The following is a 13,145-nucleotide window of genomic DNA, read 5'->3' on the forward strand; positions in this document are numbered from 1 at the left end:
GAGTTAGACGAGGCCATGAGGGTAAGTGGCAACAGTAGCATTGACTCTCCTGTAAGAAGAGAAAGGTGGTCCTAAGCTTGTAGGACCTGCCCTGCCCTCCACTGGATAGCACATCGAGGCTTACCAAAGGCTGGGGTCAATCTCTTTGACTTCCTCTTTCCCCACCCATGAGATAAGTCAACTTCTATTCCTTATTTACCTACTCTTAGGATTTTATTATGTTTCGGGAAAGTAGGACAGACACCGTCCAAAATAGTAAATGTAAGCAGTAAGACTTCCCGGAGAGAGTTATGGATCAAAGGGAATCAGAGCACAGGGACCCATCACCAAGAGGCTCCCCAAGTGGGCAGGCCTAGGCAACGTCTATTCAGACTGAGTGGGTGAGCGATCGGGGGGCTCTGGAACCCCAGAGGAACCTGGTTCCAATCCCTAGACTGCAACTGTACAGCTCTGCGAGTGCCTGTCCCTCGGTGACCAATGCGTAAAATGGGCAGGACAGCTGCTCCCATACCAGGGCAGCCATGGTGACTGACAGTGGTGATGGAGGCAGGGAGCTGGACGTGTCTAGCTCCTAAGTACTCGATACAACAATGCCCACCTCAACTATGATGATAGCAAACTGAGCTAAACACCCATCAAATACTGAGGGGGTCTGGGTGGCCCTGCGACAGCAGAAGCAGGAGTCTCGTGGTAAACAGGGGAACATACTCCAAGCATTTGTGTTCTACTGGCACAAGCCATGGTTTCGGGAGAGGCCCAAGTCACCGACTGCTGTGCCTTCTCATTTCACTGGCTTGGATGTCCCTTGGCTTCCCGTAAGACCTGTGTGTCTCTTGAAGTGTTGGGGTCCTGGAACATCCTCAGTCAATCCCGATTGGATTCCCTGCCTGATTCGAAGTATCTACCGGGTGCTGATCAATAGGAGCCTGAAGAAACTGGGACCAGAAGATAACAGAGCTGGGATGTTTAGGGACGGTCCTCTGCCTATTTCAAACGGACCTTATCTCCTTGTTAGAGTTTCTCACCTGGACCTCGAGGCCACTACCACGGCAAGAACTGGTATTTCATCGTTACCTAGAGTAGAGAATGAGCCTGGTAGGACTGCCTACTCCCTGCCCCACTCCTGTGAAATTCCTTTCAGCAGAAGTGTGGGGCATCGCCTATGCCCTCGGCCAGCAGAGGGCGCAATTGCAATGCTCAGCCCGTTCAGGGCCCACTCACCTTGTTGGCCACGGTGTACTGGTAGGAGTAGCGCTGCTTGCCACTCTTGTCCTCATACACCGTGGGCACGATCTTCAAGATGTAATCGTGGGAGGCCAGGGCTGCAGGGAGCACAAGGAAAGATGAAACGGGGGGGGGGGGGAGTCACCACCTAGCAGGTGGTTCTGCCTGTAACCCCAAGTTCAAGTCCTCTTGGCACTGCAGGGTCCTCTCCCCTCTTTCTCTTTGGAATGCCACTTGCCAGAATCGTTAGATCTGCATTCCATAATATATAAGACTCTGAGCCACACACTTACAGATGGGGCAGCCATTAATGAGGGGTGCCGAGAAGGCATTTTCTCTGAGATCCAAGTCAAGGATCAGCCTGCTCCCGTAAATTAGGGGCCAGGGAGAGCATCCTCTTTAATATGTGGACACAAAGAATTATCTAGAAAGATCTCCAGGAAGTGAAGCAGCTTCTGTTTCTTCCTTACCTAGACTAGAGAGACTGGTAAAATGCTATCTCCCCCACCCCACCCACACACCACCACCTCTGCCCCATGAAATTTTCCAGGAAGACAGGAGGGATTCGAGAAAGGCCCCATCATTTCATTGTGGGTGTTGTCTGCAAGCTTTTTACTTTTAAAATAATCTTGGCTCTGGGCTTTAGGAAGAAAAATGAAAAGAATGCCCCAGAAAGAACTAGGTAAGAACTGATCGATCCCTGAGGGCTGGGGTCCTAGCTCAGTGGCCAGGCACCTGCCTGGCATAAACATGGCCTTGGCCTCAGTCCCAGTGCTGTAAAAGCAAACAACAAAATCTGGTCCATGTCTTTCCTCTTTCTCAATAAACTGCTGATCCTTCAGCCCTGTAATATTTTAACACAACCCTTTTACCCAGTGCTACCCCCACCCATCTCCACCCAGCCTGGATGGCGGGAAGATGCTGAGTCTTACCCCCTGTCCCCAGATCCAGCATGGAGCCTGGGACAGGGCAGACGGTGGCATCCTGCTGAATGAAGGAACTGGAAAAAGGGTGAATGGATCAATCAGCTACTGATAAGCATGAGCCAATTGGAACAAGAGTGGCCTCAGCCTCCCACACAAGGACTGAGGTCCATCGTCCGTCCCTCTTATTCCTTCTAGAACCTTGGACTAGGAACCACGGAGCTAAAAGAACATGGGGATTTAGTCTTGTGGGTTCTAATCCCGGTCTCTGCAGATCAGATTTAGATTCCTGTGTCAGAGTGGTGAGCATGGAGAGAATATTCCAGCCCTGACTAGTTCTGACCCTGCTGTCTCCTCAGGAAAGGGTGGCACTCCTGGAATGGAGGAAAACTGGGGAGAGCCCTGTAGCCTTTAAGCTAAGCCCAGGGGGACCTAACACCTCCTGTTCATGCCCACAATGGCTCTCAGAGTTCTGAGCTCTACAGTCACATGGGATTAAAGGCTGATCCTGGTTCTCTTCCCTGGAGATGGGCTCACATCTATACCAAAGCTAGGAGACCAAAGATCACCTCGAAGTACGTGTCTCAAATTCCCACTATCCGAGGATAAAACCTGAGGAAAGGAAGGTCTTAGCAAAAATCACAACTCTAAAATTTGTTGTTATTTATAAAAAACATTGGTAGTCACAAATGAACAATGACAAAAAGAGAGGGAGAGCCATCCTCATGTCTACTGTGTACCGAGAACCAGTTCACATCTCTACCTCAGTAGAAACATGCCAGACGGATGACCTCACAGAATCACAGGGGGTCTGCCTCAGGACCAGGTATTGTGAACACCTTTCCAAGTTAGAGCAGAAAGGAGGCCTGAAGGGGTTGCTGGCTTCATTCACTCACACCCCTGTGTCTAGAACTTGGTACCGTGCTTAATCAATATGCATTCAGTGTCTGACTGACTGCCAAACAGTCGGTCCTGAGCCATCATGACCAGCAGCTGCCCACATTCCAAGATGCAGGTCCCTACCACATCTAGGGCTAACACGAATGCTTCTTCAAAGTGATCCAGTGAACATTAGTTTCCTCAGCATACTGTGTGTGTGCATGCACACACATGCTGTGGGCATGTGCAAGAATGGAGGTACGAGTATGTGCTCTTTGGCCCTGAGTAGAGATTCAGCACTCTCTAAGGAACCTGTCAGTGGCTGACAGGAAGGGTTTGAGCAGGAGGGGAGGAGCCAGCCGGTTTCTCCCACTGGCCACTTATGGAGCTGGTTCTCACAGAGTGGACTCTGGTTCTGTTAATGCTTTATAGGATCCAGGTGACTGCCTCCACTCAGGACAATGGCCAAACAGCGATTAGTACAGTGACAGGAGTTGTCAGAGCTTGCAATAGTCCAGGGCTAAAATCTACCTTCCCTAGGGACAGGCTACCCTTTTCCCTTCCAAAAGACAGCAATGAGTCTGTGTACCTCGCAGGGTAGCTGTGGGAAGGGAATGGTGTGAGGCTATGACCTTGGCTTACAGTTAGCACCTGACTTCTGCCCCTCTGGCTTCCCTAGTCCAATGCCACCTGCTGGGTGGGGACCTCTGCAAGGGAGGGGGGTTACTCCGTGCTAAGATACTCACGGTTGGAGGTGAGTCTGTCTGCTCCCCCGAGAGCATTGAAGGCTCCATGAACATTCTGGACCTGCAGAGAAGCACAGTGAGGAACTGTCCCTTGGAGGCTGTCACCTTTAAGCCTGGCCTTGCTTGTGGGGACTGACCAGGGATTATCTGGTCATGAAGGGCAATCCAGCCATTGGGCCCAGTTAACAAGGGCTTCTGGGAGGAGAGATAACCAACATGGATTTGGAGAAAGGCCCAAAGTGGGCCTAATAAGTGGACCCTGCAAAGGGCTGAGCCTGGAGACTGGGGAAGACCTAGGGCCTATGGGAGCTAGGGAAGAGGGAGGGCGGGAGATCAGAGCAGTAGATGGGGGAGGCTCCTGTGGAGAAGACGCTTCAGGAGCAGTAGGTGAGTGACCTGACCCTCAGGCTGGAAGAGTCAGACCGCAGGTCCCACCTCAGCCTGACCAACATGTGCAAGACTCGGCACATAGCAGGTGTCTGATAAATGTTTTTCAAGTGAGCAGATGGACAGGGTTGGCTCTGAGCTAAGAAAATCTGTGTACTGACGTGGAGCAGAGCTGTTGTCCTTTGGTTCTGACCCTGCATATAGCCCTGGTCGGCCCTCTCTGTTGCCTTAGCCTAGGTCCTCGCCCTCCCTGCCCAGGCTATAGCCCCTCCCCATGCTGTGCCTACAGCCTTGCTTCATGGGTCCCTCTTCCTCATAACTGATATGCACCTGGTGGGCGGGGGCCGTACTCCACCAGCATCCCCCTCTTCAACCTAGCTCGGATCTTCCCCACACAAACCCAGTTCCCTGCTCCCCACCTCCTTGGGCAGTCAGCCAACTGAGAGTCACCTCACAGGTGACTCAGGCCTCTGGCATTTCATTTCTACATGTGTCACTCTGGGGTCACAGGTACATGCTTATTAATTTTCCTGAGAGTCAGCTTAAGCGTCTGTTAATATAAAAGTGAAGGGTTTCGTACGGTGTAGGAGGGCCTCCTGAGAGAGGGTAACGTATCTGACACTCCCTTGCCTGGGCCTTGTGTCTGCACCCATTATGGGCTTGGCCACGTTTAGATGCAAGAGAGAGGCCCTCTCCACAGTACTATGCTGGTACTATGCTCTTACTTTGGAGCCTCCAGAGCTCTGGTTTAGATAAACGTCTGTTCATTAAACACCACCTAGTCTGTGCTGCTCAGTAAAAGCAACAGAAAACACACTGAGACAGCAATGAGGGGACTGAGCCAAACCTTGGAGTCCACCTCCCTCCCAGCCCAGGTCCCAGCCTGAGCATCTGAGTCTATTGTGTGGTTGGTGACACCACTGATACCATAGCTACCGCAGGTGCATCCTCAGAAGACATGACAAAGAGGACATCATGTGGGTGACCCTTAGGGACCAGCTCATGGCCATATCACCCTGTTCCCTGCTCACCTGTAGTGTGTCCCTGAAGGAGAGCCCTGTCCCCTGCTCACCTGTGGTGTGTCCCTGAAGGAGAGCCCTGTCCCCTGCTCACCTGTAGTGTGTCCCCGAAGGAGAGCCCTGCCCCTGCTCACCTGTAGTGTGTCCCCGAAGGAGAGCCCTGTCCCCTATTCACCCGTAGTGTGTCCCCGAAGGAGAGCCCTGTCCCTTGCTCACCTGTAGTGTATCCCCAAAGGAAAGCTTGTGGATGATGTGTGTCATGTCCGGGTTCTGTGGCTGGGCTGTGGCACTGTGCGTGGACACATGGAAGTTGCCGGGGACCTGGAGGGAGAAAGGTGGATTTCATATATCTGGGTGCCTGTTCACAGGGGCTGACTGCAAGGGCTGTATGATCTATGCATGGCCTGAGGAACCGGAGTCAGACATACGCTGGCACCAGGACCCTGGCTTGTAGCGTCTCCAACTGTATACTTTGAAGAACAGGACACTCACAGAAGCTACTGAAAGAGGTATCTGGGACAACCCAGGGCAAGAGCGCCTGTGAAGTGCCCGTGTGGGCACCTGACACAGAGCCCGGTCTAAAACGACAGCAGTCTCTGCCCATCTTTGCGGATTCGAGGTGGCTGGCTCAGCAGTGGGTGAGGGGCGTGCTCTGAGCCAGGAGACCAAAGTGACTTCCTCGAACTCTAAACCAAGCTCACACCTGCTCAAGGCAGCCTCATCCGTGTAGACAGAGACTGATGACAGTGGCCTAGCAGGCCATCGTTATTCCCACCCAGGATCGCACCGGAGGATCTCAGAGTAGCTTCTGCCCTGGTTCCCGGTGTCTGTTCTGGCCGCTGCCTGCAGACCCTTCCCTGGGGCCATGAAGGAGAGTATGTTAAATCTTATCTTTGAGCAGGCCACACCTCAGCCCTAGACCCTCCAAGGCTACCGCGCACCAGTTTGTTCTTTGAAGGGGTTTATTACACAACTGTTGGGGTTGTGGCCTGAGCAAGGTGGCGCCTAGGTGGGGATGGTAATCCCTAGGTCACTGAGGGACACTGATCTCAGAAGGGGCTGATGTGATTCTTGTGGGACCTTGGTTGGTTTTTAAAAGAAGAAGCCTGACCTGGCCTCTCTCTGCTTCTGGTCCCACCATGTCACTCTTCCTTTAGGATCCTCCCTGTCCCATGTCCAGCACTGTGATATCATCCACACCTCATCAGAGGGGCACCTGATCCTGGACTTTCAGCCTCTAGGTCTAAATAACTTTTTTTCTTTATTCATTATTGGCTCTGTACTACACTACAGCAATGGAAAAACCGAGTGACCCAGTGGAGCTCACGTGCTCTTGTGATGTATTCTGGCCACTGGTCACACTCAGTCCTCTTCCCTAGGCCTCATCACCACCCCCCTCGGCTCTGCTCACCCCTCAGCCTCACTGGCCTCCCACTGGCACTGGGACCAGTGTCCTGCACAGCCCCACTGTGCGGCCTTTGTCCCTGGCACTTCTTCCTGGAATGCTTGTCCATGAAGCTTCCCCACCTCGCTTAGGTCGATGCGCAGGCTGAGGAGGACCCTCAGCTCTATTTTGGGCACAAGATATGTTCGGGGAGCTCTTCCAGGGGGAGGGATGGAGCCCCTGTGCAGAGGCTCTGAAGTCTGAACTTCTTAGGAAGACAGGGAAAGGCTTCAAAGAAGCAAGGCAGGCAGCAGAAGCAAGGCGAAAGGGAGGAAAGCCCTGAATAGAAGCTGGTCAAGGTGGAGAGAAAAAAACAAAACAAAACAAAACAGGCAGGTGAGGCCACTTAGCTAAAATCCCAACTGAGGCACTGAAAACGCAGGGTCTTATTCCAACTGCTGGGGGGTGGGGGCACCGCTACAGCCTGGTGTGTGATCATCCCTCAGGGAGTCAGTGGCCTGTTTTAGGCGCTGAACCAGGGTCTTCACCAGCATCAGCCTGGCTTCAGCACGCAGCCCAGGACTCTCTTGAGCAGAGAGCATCAGCATGGTCTGCCTCAGGGAGCCAATAAAAGTGATTCTCCACATCTGGCGCTTGGGCTCAAGCCCAGTTACCATTCTGTGCCTCAGTTTCCCCATCAGAGAATGGGGACGATGACCTCAGAAGTTTTTGGAGTGGCAGGAGGTTCGCAGGCACACGGGATGACCATGCTTCAGTGCTCACAGAGAAGGGGCCTTGGATGAGTAGACAACAGGGTGTGAGGAAAAGCCACTGCTTTTGAAAACAATTTCACGCTTCCTTTCACAGCGTAAGTGGTACCTGGGTTTATTTCCATTACAAAATCTGCACAGGGCCAGGGTGTAGCTCAGTAGGGATATAGCTAGACAGTTGCGTCAGGAAGAGCACCTTGCCTCACATACACAAGGCCTTGGGATCCATTCCAACACCAGAGGACGAGGTGGGAAAAAAAAAAAGCCCTTTACATGATACAGTCGTAATTCCTGAGACTGAAGGTGTCCTGTCAGGTCTTCTGGGCAGTGGACCAGGCCTGGCCACAAGTACAGAACACCTTGGGTTTGGGGTCTATGTCCCCAGGGTTAAGAGAGTGGAGAAGGCTGGCTCCTGGGTACTGCCACCCACTGCCAGCCCTTTGAGGCTGTGACTCAGTAATCCACTCCACTCTACACCAAATCCATCACAGGGGTCTGAGTCACACCAGCACACGCTGAGCTGGAGAAACAGAAGGCGACGCTTTTAGAACCTGTGACTTAGGCACCTACGTCAGTGTCTCTGGTGGATTTTAAAAATATATAGCTGGAGTCAGCCCCTACCCGCTTCCTTCTGCCTTCCCCCAGGGGCAGCCATGATTAGTGTGGCTACCGGGCAGGCTCAGTGTGGGCTGCTGGAGGCTGCTAGGGTGCCTGCAGTGAACTCTGGCATCTGGCTATTGGTCAACGTCCTGATAGTTGGATAAAGGGGCCAAGGGACAAGTCTGATGGGAGACTGGGGAGGGTCTGCTCTCCTTGCCCTCAGACCTACCAGGCTGCCACACTGCTATCTTAATGACAGCTCTTCAGACACACAAGACCCCAACAAAGAGAGAGGGTGCTGTCAGAAGAGTCTCCATATTCCACAAGGGGTTGGGTGGACAGTGGTCCAGCCTGTGCCTGGAGAACATGGTCACTCTAGTCATAGCTTGTGTAATATAGATGTTAAAAAGCGGTAGCCACATGCAGGGCTCAGAGCCCAGTGGCCAGAGTGCCTGGGTTCAGACCCAGCCCTGAACTCTCAATGCTGCTTGACTCCTATGCTCTGCTTAGGAGCCAGTGAGTGTCCACTGAACAGAGGCCACGGCACGGGACTGCATGATCCTTCCATGGATGCCCTGGCCACCCTCCTGGTTTCTTGCATGTCTGATGTCCATGTGCAGTGTACAAACACCATTATACCAAAGTGACAGCGAACATATGCTGACAAGGGCGGGGCAAGAGCCTCCGATGGGCTACAAGGAAGGCAGGGCCTGTCTAGTCACCACTTCATGAAGCACTTTATATGCTGATTTGGTCATATGGTTGGTATTGACACCACCACCGCCACCCTTTTATAGACGAGGGAACCAGAGTTTGGAGTCACCTCAAGCACTTACAATTCTTAGCCAGGACATCAGACTCAGGCTTTTTGAACACAAGTTGGTCTGATTTGAAAAGGAAAATTCTGGTTCACTCAGACTAGCTGGGATCCACAGCACAGCCCACCCAAGGGAATGGAGGACACGACTGCCAAGAGATAGGTAGTGTGACACCTGACTTGTTAGGAGCGTGCACATTCAAAGGCAAGCAACCACATTTGCACGACTGGGAAGTGAGTATGTGTAGACACGTGCCTGGCAATCTTCCAATACCACCAGTAGACGCCTTCCCCTGCAGCCCAACCGAAGCATCCGCTTCACTGTCTGACTCTATTATCAAAGTGGTGCGTTTTCCCCCAAGTATTTACCCGTGTGCTGGTGGCTGTCATTCTCTAGGTGGGGATGTGCGCACAGTACCTGGAAATTCTTTACAATTATAATATAGTGTGAATGCCTGCAGCTTCCAGAGGCAAAGTCACAAGTATTGCTAACACTGCTTTGTTTTGTTTTGTTTTATTATTATTATATTAACTGAAGTAGGAAATGTTAAATTAAGAGTTAGAGCCTAGTTAAAAACAAAGATGAGACTTACTCCACATTCTTTGGGGTGTCTGCAGATGATTCTGTACCCTTTCAGGGGTTTAATGGACCCCGGGTTTTCTTTCTTTCTTTTTTTTTTTGGTTCTTTTTTTCGGAGCTGGGGACCGAACCCAGGGCCTTGTGCTTCCTAGGTAAGTGCTCTACCACTGAGCTAAATCCCCAGCCCCGACCCCGTTTTCAATATGGCTCTACATCCTCCTTAGGAGACTTGACATCCTTAAGAGTTTGGTGGCTGCAGTCTTGGGAGGACTTCAGGATGCTGGAGGTAGAGCCTGCCTCCCTGAAACTTCCCAGGCAGTGCTTCTGGGGACCCCCACTAGGAATGGCCGTAGCCTAAACCTTTGACTTCCCACACTGCCGTCCAGTGCTCACTCCCACAGGAAGGTCTGCTAGCTGTGTACGCTTTTCCCTTCAGCTCTTGGCCTCCTCTGGCCCACCCCTCGTGTAGCCCACCAAGGGGACAACCTCCACTGAGCTGATCGGCAGATGTAAGGCAGTGATGGATGTGTTCTGGCTGACTATCCGCCTGCTTTGGGAGCTCACTTGTCTGTTCACGGTGTTACCAGAGACTATGGCCGACTTATTACAGATCCACTGCTCTCTGGTGAGGAGGAGGACTTGAACCAGGCACGCCTTGGCTTACCTCCCTTGGTGTTTTTCACTCCAGTGAGGAGCAGCTCTTTCAGGGGCCCTGAAATCTCAGGGAAGTCAGAGCCTCCCCAGTCTCAGAATTCTCAGGCAGTCATGTGCTGACTCTGTTGGGGTCGAGTGGGTAGGGGTTAGGGAAAGGGCCCAGGCAGTGCTTTCCTGCGTACCTTGTTGATGCTGAACTGGCCCTCGAAGCGACAGCCGACTCCGTTGTTCAGTGGGATCTTCATGGAGTTGTCAATATGACCCACCTCATGTCTGCCCATCTCATCTTGGATATCAAGGCCGACCACTGTGGAGGCCAAAGGGAGCAGTCACCCACACCCATGTCGCGCGGAGACCAGTCTACTTCTGCAGAAGCCCTATTGGCCCTCCCGGAACACGATGCCAAGCTACATGGGAAGTCAGCCAGTAAGGGAGAAAGGGGCTGCTTGGCTAAGAGTCACGGTACCCCACAGTTCCCCCGGCAAAGCCACAGCACCCAAAACAGTCCCACCCTCACCAGACTCACAGTGCCCCCCTAACAATCCCATCCCCTCAGAGTCACAGTGTTCAAAACCCTCTTAGAGACACAGCGTCCTCAAACAGTCCACCCTCCCCCCAGAGTCACAGTGCTCAAGATAGTCACAAGCCCACTCCTTCCCAGTCACAGCACCCAAAACGGTCCCACTCACCCCCCAGAGTCACAGCACCCCCACCACTGCCTAAGACTAGAGAGCATGAAGAAAGCTAGGAAGAAGGAGGGGCTAGACCAGCCAAGGATGCAAATCCAGGGTGACTCAGCTACATGCAAGGCCAAATGAAGGCTGTGTGCTAAGAGGGGTCTGCAACGCTGGTCACCTGGATCCTGACTGTGCCTTTCACCGATGTGACCGGGGCTCCGGTACTCATTAACCTCAATGCCTCAGTTTCTTTCTTTCTGACATATGAGGTGATAACCATTGAGCTTTCAGTGGAAGAGCGTGTGGATCGGAGAGTTGGTGGGTGTGGCAAGCACTTCACCAGCGCTCGTACCCGTGGTGCCTCACACTCTGGGGCCACTGGGTGAAAAGGTTCAGGCATTCATTCATTCTTTATTTATCTTTCATTCACGCCTTCCTTTTCTCAGTGTCTCTAACTATTAGGTCCCATGCACCTGCCTGAGCACCAGGGGGCATCATGGGAAGAGTCAAGCTACAGCCCCAGGAGCGCAGGCCCTGTATGGGGTTCTTTAGCTCACACAAGACCGTGCTCCCTCCCACTGCCCACTGCCTGTCCTGCCTCCAGCGTGGCTCTGTAGCCCTTCTGTGGCTCAGTTTCAGCACTGTAACAATGAGCAGGCTGCTCATTGTTCTATGTGATGGTCTCAGTATGTGCAGGGAGAGAGGCTCTTGTCTACCATGGGGATGTAGCAAGCTTCCAGGAAGGCACACCAGAGGAAGCTTGCTTCAGAGAAAGAACGGCTCTTTTAAAATACGCTATTTCAAGACGACCAGGCATAAAGGGAAAGTGTGAACAGCGGGTTCCTCAGTGGGTGTAGGGAAGTATGTGCCAGCCGGTGTGGAAGGGCACGTGACACGGCCGTCACGAACCATGCCACTGGCCTGTAATAAGAAAGCTAAAGAAACGTAAGCAATCCTGACTGACTCAACAGTTCCGCTGAGGCCAGCCTGCATCCCATGTCACAGAAACTTGGTGCTTCAGAGTGGAGTCTGGTGGGAGGCTCTTACTGTTACAAGGCTAGACCTTTGGAGGGGACAATGATGTCACTGCTTTCTGCCCCCTTTCCTTTGCTTCTTCGACTTAATCGGAACAGATCCGCCTACTCCATGATCCCACCACAACCTACAGCGATGGGCTGGCCAGCCACACACTGACGCTTGCAACGCTGGGACCCTTCACCTTTCTCTCCACATGCTGGTGATCTCTTACACTAACAAAATGGTAACACAGTGACTTCCGGAGACCAACTGTTTGGAAAATAAGTATGAGAAGAAAGGTCTGTACACGTTCAGGTCAGATGCAATACATACATACATACATACATACATACATACATACATACATACATAATTTTTTTTCTCTGAATGTTTTTGCCCTGTGGCTGTGAGGTTTGTAAGTGTGAAACTGCAGGTATAGACAGTGACTGTGTTTACAGATGCACACACTAAGAGGGAAAAGAGGCACAGGCCGCTTAGGGCACCAAAGAAGAAACATGAAGGGGTCCTTTCCTGCTTTTAGAAACGTCTCTCTATTTCCCTCTGTACCGAAGATCTACCTCATGCTAAAGAAACACTCTGGCCCTGAGCTACACTTCTGTACTTTGAAAGTGCACCCTGGAAAAGTAACTCCCGTATGAAGCGCATAAAGAATAGTCCCATTGTCCTAACACATTTACAGTGCTGGGAATGGAACCCGGGGCCAGGCGAGTCCTCTCACCTCCACCCCGCACTAAGATTACACATTTTTTGAAAGCAGGTTATGAAAGGATATCTGTAGTATGGCCCCAGCCATGTTCAGAAATGCACAGGAGAGGGCTGGAGGGATGGCTCAGTGGTTAAGAGCTCTGACTGCTCTTCCAGAGGCCCCGAGTTCAAATCCCAGCAACCACATGGTGGCTCACAACCACCTGTAATGGGGTTTGGTGTGTCTGAAGACAGCTACAGTATACTTATATATAATAAAATGCACAAGGAGAGAGGCCAGTGGGGCAGAATGGTATCAGAATGTCCACAGACCCTGTCATTGGGTAGTGGAATTATGGGTGATTTCCTGTTTCTTTGGGTTCTTCAGAGGGACAACAATGAACATGCATTTTTAGGTATAACATTTTCAAGTCTTTTTTTGTGTTAGTGGTGCCGGAACCGGGGTCCTTAGCATGCTGGGCAAACCACTGAGCTATACACTGCCCTGAGGGTCTTCGAAAGAAAAGCTATGCTGAGCTCTGCGGGTTCATGACATAGCCCTACAGAGCTGGCAGGAGCCATGGGGACCACAGCCCAAGGACTGACACATAGCTGGCAGCCAAGGACACCTGTCCTGTCTGAAGTCACACTGTCTGGATCTGGGACTGAGCCTAGAGCCACCTCCCTCCAGCCCTTGCTCTGCTGGTCTAGTCCCCTGGCCGGACTAAGAATTTCCTTGCTTCAGAGATGCAAGCAGCCCTGA

The 13,145-nt window shown here is 52.1% G+C and overlaps 1 protein-coding gene across 4 annotated transcripts in view; it reads right to left on the reverse strand.

Moving 5' to 3' along the window:
• The window catches only part of Ergic1 (endoplasmic reticulum-golgi intermediate compartment 1), a 95,812-nt gene that overhangs the window by 16,732 nt on the left and 65,935 nt on the right, over nt 1-13,145 (reverse strand). For all 4 annotated transcript variants that reach the window (NM_001398572.1, XM_087570235.1, XM_087570234.1 and 1 more), the window contains 4 exon segments: nt 1,222-1,322; nt 3,773-3,833; nt 5,395-5,499; nt 10,166-10,290. In NM_001398572.1, the coding sequence (NP_001385501.1) occupies nt 1,222-1,322; nt 3,773-3,833; nt 5,395-5,499; nt 10,166-10,290 (392 nt within the window).

This window comes from Rattus norvegicus, chromosome 10 (assembly GCF_021556685.1).
Source record: "Rattus norvegicus strain SHRSP/BbbUtx chromosome 10, alternate assembly SHRSP_T2T, whole genome shotgun sequence".
Lineage (NCBI taxonomy): Eukaryota > Metazoa > Chordata > Mammalia > Rodentia > Muridae > Rattus > Rattus norvegicus.